This window comes from Pundamilia nyererei, unplaced genomic scaffold, assembly GCF_000239375.1.
Source record: "Pundamilia nyererei isolate P.nyererei 1_Seehausen unplaced genomic scaffold, PunNye1.0 scaffold00309, whole genome shotgun sequence".
Lineage (NCBI taxonomy): Eukaryota > Metazoa > Chordata > Actinopteri > Cichliformes > Cichlidae > Pundamilia > Pundamilia nyererei.
The window spans coordinates 436,427-446,065 of record NW_005187710.1 but is presented as its reverse complement, the minus strand read 5'-3'; the positions used below and the strand labels follow the sequence as shown (position 1 = coordinate 446,065).

Here is a 9,639-nt window from a genome sequence, read left to right as displayed (position 1 = left end):
GGGGTAAAAGCTCGCTATTAGAAAGGTGTACTTAATGAAGTGGGCAGTGAGTGTAGCAGTAATTGTTTGTTTGCAAAAGACAAAAATAAAATTGTAACATTTTACAGTGTAATAAAGAAAAAGGGTAATAAACACTGGCAAAAACTTTAATCTTCAGTTGTTGTCTGTACAGGTGGCTATCGCTCAGGAAGGAGAAAGCTTTGCTATCCTCGTAGATGGGATGACTCTGCATATAATCTGCTGACTGTTGAGGACATTTTTGGACACTTGCCCACAATTAAAACATAGCATTGTTTTGTATTGTATTTTATTGTTAAAACTCAAGGGTTAAGAAATTGTTTTCATGCTCTCATTTTTTAATTGATGAAAACTCACCTTGCCTCCATTATTTTAGGCTCAGATGGACCTATGCCCTCATGTAGTACTTAAGAAATGCTGTACTTAAATTAGCTACCTTGTACTTAAAATTACTTGTAGTGTAATCATCTACAAAAACAACTGGTCAGTGTTTAAATTCGGTTTATAAAGATTCTCTGAATTGGTGTGTTTAGTTAAGCACAGATTAAATTTGGCATTCTTCTGTAAACTACTCATTATCTTTATTTATTCACATAAACCAAGGATACTGCTGTTGCAGACCCCTGGTTCCTGTGCTGCCATGATAGGTTGCTTTTCTTTGCTTTAATAAACTCCTGGTTGCTTTGGCTGTATGTTTTGGGTCATTGTTCATTGGTCATTGTATTATGAAATGGCACCCAATCAATCTGACTGTATTGAGCTGGATTTGAGCAGACAGTATGCTTGCACTTCGCAGTGAACCGTCTGTATTTACATTCATGCAGTCTTCTCTTTATAGTAGACTTGAATATGGATATGCCGACCGCCTACCTCAGCTCTTTTAACTCAATAGTACATATTATTAAGGTTATGATGTAGAATAAATATACAAATATTTATTTTATTTTAGAGCGACACAGTATATTTGACACCCTTATCATTTGTTTATTATTTATTTTAATTTACATAGTTTACAAGATTGAATAGGTATAGGTACAAGTATTTTATGTAATCATTATATGAATATGAATCCTTTTACATTTTTACAGATCAAAAATTTTACAGATTAAACATCTACTGACCAAACTTCCAGCTTTGCAAAATTTTATACTGGGGCATCATGGTGACAAGAGAGCTGAATGTAAAAGCAAAGCTCTGGATTTACTGGTCGATTTACATCCCTTGCTCTTGCCCATCATCACAAGCTCTGGATGGTGACCAAAAGAAATGAGCTTTCTCCAAAGGGTAGCTGACCTCTCCCTTAGTGTTAGGGATGAATGGATCAATTGATGGATGGATCTTTTAAGATTTGTTTATTTAATTTTGATTCATAGCTCTAGAACAAAAATATGCAGTTTTGTAACACACCCACTATGACTTTGGGTGAAAAAAACTGTTGTTATTGTTCTACGATTAATGTAATAAGTAGATGGTCAATTAGGCATTGTCTTGGGAAAGGAAAATGTAGTTCCTCTCATTAATGTAAGGGGGTGCCAGAAGGTTGTCTTTCTAAATGAGGTTTGGTTCCCCTTGGTGGTTAAAGATTTATTTGTTAAACTGTGCATTTAAATGTGTGTGTTTCAACTCTAAATGTCACCAGACGTTAAACACAGTGACAAAGATCATTAATTCACAAGTTTACAATGATTATAACAAGTGAAGGCTTAATTAAAGACGTAGTAAAATGTTTAGATTCCAAAAAACCCCACCACAAAAATAATATGTACAAATAGGAATACAGTAGGTTCTGGTTGTTTGACACATGAAATTTCCATGAAAATCCTGACATTGATGCTGCACATCATTAACATAATGTAATGTAACGTAACGTAACATAACGTAAAGTTACATAACACATACCATTACAGCAATTACAAGTACATTCTTTTTAAAGTTACTCAACAGTATATCCTGTGGGCAATCCAAGGAGTTTAAGAAAAAAAAGGTAAGTGAACAGGGTGCATCACATAGTTAATATAAATCTCTCCAAAATGTGTTCAGTATTACGGTCTTAACTTTAGTAAGACCTTCAAATTACAAACTGAAACCAGTGATAGTACTTCATCCTGTCAAATTGTATTGTTTAAGACATTTACTATTTAACTCTGTGCATAATCTGATATAAATGATCATAATGCAATATCTTTATCAGATATAAAAGGAATTTTAATCTTGTAGTTCAGTGAAAATTTCACCATCATTAATGTGATCAACGCTTGTTATCTTTAAGCCCATCCAAGGGTTTTGTGGAAACTCAGTGTTTGTGTAAGGTATGCCGACACGGCAGTAGTTTTCTGTGCTGTATACTTACTGATTTTATCTTTGACTACTTATACCAAAAAAGCAGCCAGCACAGAACCAATCTGACATACATTACCAAATACAAAACACACACAGTAACTAACACTGAGATTCTGTCACTGTTTTGGTTATTTTATGTGTTTTGCTTACTGCCAATTTCTCAATGGCAAACCACAATTCAATAGGTAATAAAAGAGGTAATAGGTAATTAAAAGTAATTATAAATTGCATTGGGAGCCACTGAAGTGATTTTAATACTGGAGTAATGTGGTTTAATTACCTTTAATTAAATTTCTTAAGTGAAAGCAGCTCTGGTAACCTTATTGAGGTGATTATCAAAACAAAATCACTGTCCAAAATGATGCGATGAGATCAAAGAAATTCATTTGGTTTTTTGCAAACAATTTTTTTAAATACTTTGCTGAGGAATGAAAGATTAGGAAGTCTGAGTCTTAATTATTAATTACAATGGATCTAAGTTTGTTTTTTGAGTAGTGGTGTGATTACATCAGATTTAAGAGAAACAGGAAAAATGCCATGAATGTAGAGAACTGTTGATAATATTTACTAAATGTTTTCTAAAGCAATGACTTATAATTTGAATAGTTTGGTGGGGATCAAAGTCAAGCAAAGAGGCCCAAGCCTTTAACTGGTGAATATCTTCTTCCAGATCTTTAAAAATTGGAAATGATAATGTGGACATTGTGTTTGTAGTAGTAATTTGATCAGAATGTCAGTGATGGATAAATATGAGAGGCTAAGATATTTCCTCATCACATTCACTTATTAGCTGAATAAAATTCAGTTGGTATGATTTTGGAGGGATTAATTAGTTTATCAGTGGATGAAAATAGAAAAGCAGAATTAGACTCTTTATTGCTAATCATTTGGAACATGTAGTGTTGTCTGGCTAATTTTAGCTTGTTTTTATAGCAGTGAAGTCCTTACTGTAGATTTTAAAATTAATTTGTAGTTTATTTTTTCAATATTTTCTTTCACCTGTCCAGCAGATTCTTTTTGCCTGCTTTAACCTTTCACTGTTTCTTCAGGGTGCTTGAGGTGAACCCTGTATATTAATAGTTTTAACAGAGGCAACATGGTCAATAATCTAAGACACTGCATCATCATAGGAGGACATTATTGGTCATTTGCACTTTGAATAATAATTTCACAATCTCGTTGTACCTGTACAATGACAATAAAGGGCTTTTCTTTTCTATTCTGTTTTTAATAACTGTTTCAGCTGTACTGGCTTTGACATGATACTTATTGAAATCAAGGCCTCTGAAAAATAACCCTGATCAAGCGTGTGACTTTTTGCTTGGGTAGGGTCGATCGTATACTGTTTAAACCAAAGCATTCTAAGAAACTGATAAACTGTTTAGTGTCAGAATTGTTACTGTTGTCAGTGGAAATAATAAAATAATCTTAAATAAAAATACAATCAAATTTACGGAGAAATACAGAAAATAAAATAATTAATTATAAAACTTAAATGTTAAACGGCAGAAGATACTATAGCAGCCAGATGAAAGAATGGAGAGCAGAACTGCTTACAGCACAATTAGGTTTGTGGATTTAGTTTCTCAGACTGCTCGGAGCCATCGTCTGGAGCTGTAATATCAAAAACAGACAGTCGGGAAGTATTCTGGTCTTTTCAAAGTATAATAAGCAGGTGATTGTTTGTTTCTGTTTGCAAACACAACCCTCTCTCTGCAGAAATATTAGTGGTTATCAAGCAAATGAGAGCATAAATAAGAAACGGAATGTGTTTTGGCAAAACACAATCAGGGTTTTGCATTTGTTCTTTTAATATCTTCACTCAAGACGAATTTCATTGGTTAAATTAGAATTACATTAATAATTACATTACAGTCTGCTGTAATTACGTAAGTACAATGGAAAACTATACATCGATGGAATCTGATCAAATGAAATTTCTTACCTTTCTCACCTTTCCTCCTTTTGTAAGCCAGAAATATCACTGCTGCAATGATGGTGAAAACTAGAACAAACCATAGAGCAAACCATAGAGCACGGTGCTCCATGGTGGTCCCATCAGAGAGCTTCTCTGCTGAAGAAAAGAAAGCAACACTTTATAATACAGAGCAAAAATGTGTGCAGTTACTAAAGAATTTGTAATAACCACATCACATCTGATAATTGATGAGAATGACATCTCTGATTGAAACAAAGAGCTGCACAAAACAAGAAGCACATTTGAGAGATCAGACTGTGATGTTTGGCGAAAAGGCCTGGTTCGCAGTCTCTGCTCTAATTCATCCCAAAAGTGTTCATTGCAAAGGATTCTGTGCATGCAAGTCAAATTCTTCCACAGCAAACTTCCTCGTCCTTGTCTTTATGGACCTTGCTTTTTGTGGTGGGTATGAAGGGGCCATCCCCAAACTCTTTCCACAAAGTTAGGAGCATGAAATAGTCCGAAATGTCTCAGTATGCTGAAGCAGCATGCTTTACACAACTGCGTCCATTGCAGTGATGTAAGGCTTGGATGCAGCTACTCAGGCATGGAAACCCATTCCATGAAACTCTCTACAGCTGTGTTGCTGTCATTCCCTGTCACTTCCACTTTGATATATAATAGCACTAACAGTTGAATGTGGAATATTTAGTAGCAAGGAAATTTCATGACTGGACTTCTATCACAGTACCACGCTGGAGTTCACGGAGAGCCTTAGACAGACCCACTCTTTCACAAATGTTTGTAGATGCGGTCTGCATGCCTAGGTGCTTGATTGTATACACCTTTGGCCCTGGAAGCAACTGGAACACCTGAATTCAATGATTTGGATGGGTTCGTGAATACTTTTAGTAGTATAGTTTATATTTATATTTATACTTGTAGTTATTAATAAGTAAGACCAGGATTAAGGATTAAGGACTTGAATTTGAAAGCTAGAGGATGAAAGAAATATTTACAAAACCCCGCAGGATAAAGTCTCACCCCAGTTGGTCCTGATCACAGCTTGGTCCAGTTTGATGACAATGTCTTTGTTCACACCATAGAGCTGAAACACGCAGTCGTACCTCTCCCATTCTTCAGGAGTGACTGAAGGTTTCAGCTCAACACTCATCTGGAAGGACCCATCATTGTTAGGGAGGATCTCTCCTATGTCCAAGCCTTCATAAATATCCTCTCCATCTTTCCTCCAGAACATCGTGGCTTCGTGGGGATAGAAACCTGTAGCGTGGCAGCTGACTGGAGAGGAGGGAGTCTTCTGGAGGAGAGACACTGAAGGAAGAACTGGAGAGAGACAAACAGTTGTGTCATTATCTTTTGAATTTTACTGTACTTAAGAAATGGTGAAGCCTATGAATTAGGCCTGCTGCCATTTTACCTGCTGACTGCAAAAAGCTACTTCCATAGTGCACATATTTCTTTAAGAACTCGGGGCATTCGTGACTTAAAAGATTTTGATTGATTTCTAATCGAGCTTTTTCAGTATCCCATCTCAGTTTGGTGATGACAGCCTGTGATTTTGGAGCGATCCATGTCAGTGTCTGCAGGTCCAATGCTAAAAAGTCTTCTCCATCATAACCATACTGATTGAACCCATTAATCTGTCCAGTCTCATCATCCCATTCACAGCCACTCATCCTCTGCATTATATAAACACCTGAAAAGAGAGACAGCAACAATAACTGCAATCACCAGTGAGATGTATGCAGAGTTAAAAGGTGATATCGCACCTACTGAGAAAGAATATACCACAAAGAATTAACACGGGGTTGTTTCTTTGTAGTGTTCTTTCTTTCTGATGAACAGTTTATCAGGATTCACATTTTGTGTTCTTTGGATTCATTCACTGCTTCTTCTTTGCTATTTTTTATGTTAGCAGTGTGGTGGGAAAAATACCATCAAAAAAGACCTTCAAATTGTCATGTGCTTTGAATTATTTTCTTAGAGGGATTTTATAATAATCGGGATAATATTTCAGCAGTAACATGTGAAATGACCTTCACATACCTTCACTTTGGTTGAAACGTTGTCTCAAGCTGTCAATGTTAGCCTTGAAGAAGTGTTGAGTACCCAGACATTCTGAATTATACCGTTCCACCTGCTGAGGATGATCCTCAAAGAATTTAACCCAGTCTTTTGTAACCTCCACCCCTCTTATGTTATTACAGTCACCTATCTGAACTTCATCAACAAATGCAACAACCACAAACTCTGGGATGCTCTGGGCTCCAGGGCTTTCAGTGGAGAAGAACTTCAAGGAATGTTTTACTGTGAAATTGATGGGACATTCAATTATTACATATTTTCGTGTATCATTTAAGTAGGTTAAATATGACCTTAATTCAGGTCATTTTTCACTGTAAAAACATAAATCTATCAGTGATACATCAGTGAACATAAAAAGAGACGGAAAACAATGATGTGTAATAGGAAAGGAAGAGAGCAGAAGAGACAGGATAATAGCCACACTGTGGAAGAGAACCAGAGTTTAGTAATAACTAATGATCAAATGCATAGTGGTTTATAAACACAGAGAGTGAAAAGAGGTGAGTGAAGAAGAAATGTTCAGTGCATCATGGGAAGCCCCCCGAAACCCAGACTGATTGCAGCCTAACCAAGGGATGATTCTCTCACTGCCATCTTATAAATCTTCCTTTTCACTCTTTCTGATGTCTTTCTTTCCTAAATGACCCCTGACCCTCATCTTCATCCTGCCTACACTCTCTTCTTCACCTCCCTTGTCTACTGTCTGCTGCTTTGGATGGTTAATCCCAGGTATTCAAAGTCATTCACCTTCACTACTTCTGCTCCTTGAATCTTCACCATTCCACCTGTCTCCCTCTCATTCAAACACATGTATTCTGTTTTTGCTTCTACTAACTTTCATTCTCCTTCTCTCCAGAGCATATCTCCATTTCTGGAGTTTCTCTTTCACCTGCTCCCCACTCTCACTCCTCTACCTAATATGTAAACCTGCTCATCACCACTGCAAACAAAGGATCAGAGCCAAAGGGAAGATCCCTGATGCAATTCCACCCCCACCTTGAACCCATCAGTCACTTCTACCTCAACACTGTTTGACTGCCCTCATACATGTCCTGCTCCACCCTTCTCTCTCACTCCTCCACATAGCTCCTTCTTAACTTCTCTAAACTTCTCCATCAGCATGCTTAAAGCAAATGTCACATCTGTATTGCTCTTTCTCAGCATGAAGCCATACTGTGTGCATAATGTTCTGTACTAATTTAATAACACCCTATTACTTTCCTGTCAGCTACAGTGCAGCTTGTGAGCCACACAAGATGACATGGGAGAGGATACGTTCAAAGAAAAATGTTTAACAGAACAGCAGCTGCTAGCAAGTTTACTCTCCTTTGTGCCCTTAAGAAATGTGCCTTTTTCAAAAAGGAGGTGGTGTAAATACTCCATGTGAGGTCCTGTGAAATGGAAAATGTATGTGCCCAAGAATTTGAAGTTGCTCACTCTCTCGATCAAAAAGTAAATAATATGTCGACAGCTCATAGTGAAACTAAAAAAGATTACATCTCTTGCTATTCAAGTTGTTGTAGGTTAAGGAGAACACTTTTTAAGACTTAACTTGAACTATGATCTTACCTGAAGATGCAACATGACAGCAGAGGAGTAATATGAAGACGTTCTTCATCTTTTTTCTTAATTTTTCACTTTATCAGTGCAAGAAAAACAATTTGGCTTAGTTGCCCGTTTCATTTCCTGATGGGCTGTGCCAAAGTTTTGAGTGATAAAAAAGTTAAACATTAAACAGACTAATAACCTTCAAGAGCCTCCTTGTTCTTTTCTTTTTACCACGCATGTGCACTGCTTGTTCTACCCACAGTATTTGGTAAATACTCAAAACTTCGAAACAGGAAAATATGTCTCATATAGCCAATGCCAAAATACATTGGCTATGCATTTTTTTAAAGTTTCTATGACATTAAATTGTTTAGCTCAAAGACAAATGATCAACTTAGTTAATTGGGCTAGACAATTTATAATTTTTCATGACAAAATATTTCAGGGAATCTAAAGTAAGCTGTACCAACTTCCATGATCCTTGGTTTTGTACCAAGCATTTTCTGTTTTGGACTCTTAGTTTCGGTTTAATATTTTCTGTTTGACTTTGTTTTAGTTTTCAGTTTGAATAGGTTGTTTTCATTCTGATTCCGTATTCATACTTTTCTTTGTCAGTTATTCTCAAGTTTTTTCCTGTCCCCTCATGTTCCCCATACCTAGTTTGTGTTTCTGTTAGGTCTCCCGTGTTTATTCAGTTTTGTCGTTGTTTACGTGTTTTAGTCTCAGAGTTTAGGCTTGCTTTGTTATTTTGATAGTCTCTCGTATCGTGTGCATTACGTTCAGTTTCGCAGTCCCTCTTGCTTGTTGATTGATTCCATTCACCTGCACCTTGTTTTCCGCAGCTGTGTCGCTTTCCCTTATTTGGTACAACTAGTACTACTAATAGTACTAAAATAAAAAAATACTTGCACTCAATAAAAAACAAAACAAATATGATTATATCGTAAGGAGAATCCAATGCACGCATTACAGAAAAATACATTATTTTTAATACAAGGGGGAAATTAACTGTCTGCCCTACAAGGTAAATACATAAATATTTGAGAACAGGTCACAGAACTAAATAGTTGTTATCCTAGAAACACACAGTACCAGTCAACTTCAAGCTTTACTTCACAGACACATATTTATTTCAGTTTAAACCATTAAAAAATGGCAACAACACAGTGAAAAAGAATTAATCATTACAATTTGTAAGTTCACAGTGATCAAAACACATAGTCATTTGTTCCTGTTTTGTCCGGAAAAAAGTGTAGTCTCATTTAATCCCATAGTTTTTTAAAATTCGGTTAAGTGAGAAACAAAATCAGACAGACTTTATTAATCCCAGAGGGAAATTGAGTAGACTGCAAACATGTATTTGTGCTTAAAATACCATACGACTCTCTAAAAGGTGGGACACCACAATATCACAAACACATGACTTACACTATCCAAATGCATGTCTCTTTGCTATAATGTAACTACAGCAGAAATATAAAATGTATATAAACCTATACATAAATATAAAAGAAGCTTAGAGGAGCCTCTAAATGTGCTATTTTTGCAATATGAATAAACTTGAAATTTCCATGGAAATTGCATCACTGATGCTGCAACATCAGTGTGTAGCACACTTCATTGCCAGATGTATAAACTAACATACATTTAATACTTTGTTTACAGAGGATTATACAGGTGTGTGTGTGTGTGTGTGTGTGTGTGTGTGT

General features: G+C 36.1%; 1 protein-coding gene across 1 annotated transcript in view; it reads right to left on the bottom strand.

The window, feature by feature from the left end:
• Window positions 1–8,000, bottom strand: part of LOC102205501 (major histocompatibility complex class I-related gene protein-like) — a 12,857-nt gene extending 4,857 nt beyond the window's left edge. The window contains exons 1-4 of the mRNA XM_005751402.1: window positions 7,952–8,000; window positions 6,344–6,604; window positions 5,715–5,993; window positions 5,306–5,620 (exon numbers count right to left, since the gene is read on the bottom strand). Coding sequence (XP_005751459.1) covers window positions 5,306–5,620; window positions 5,715–5,993; window positions 6,344–6,604; window positions 7,952–8,000 — 904 coding nt within the window. The remainder of the gene's footprint in view (window positions 1–5,305; window positions 5,621–5,714; window positions 5,994–6,343; window positions 6,605–7,951) is intronic.
• Between the last annotated feature and the right edge of the window lie 1,639 nt (window positions 8,001–9,639).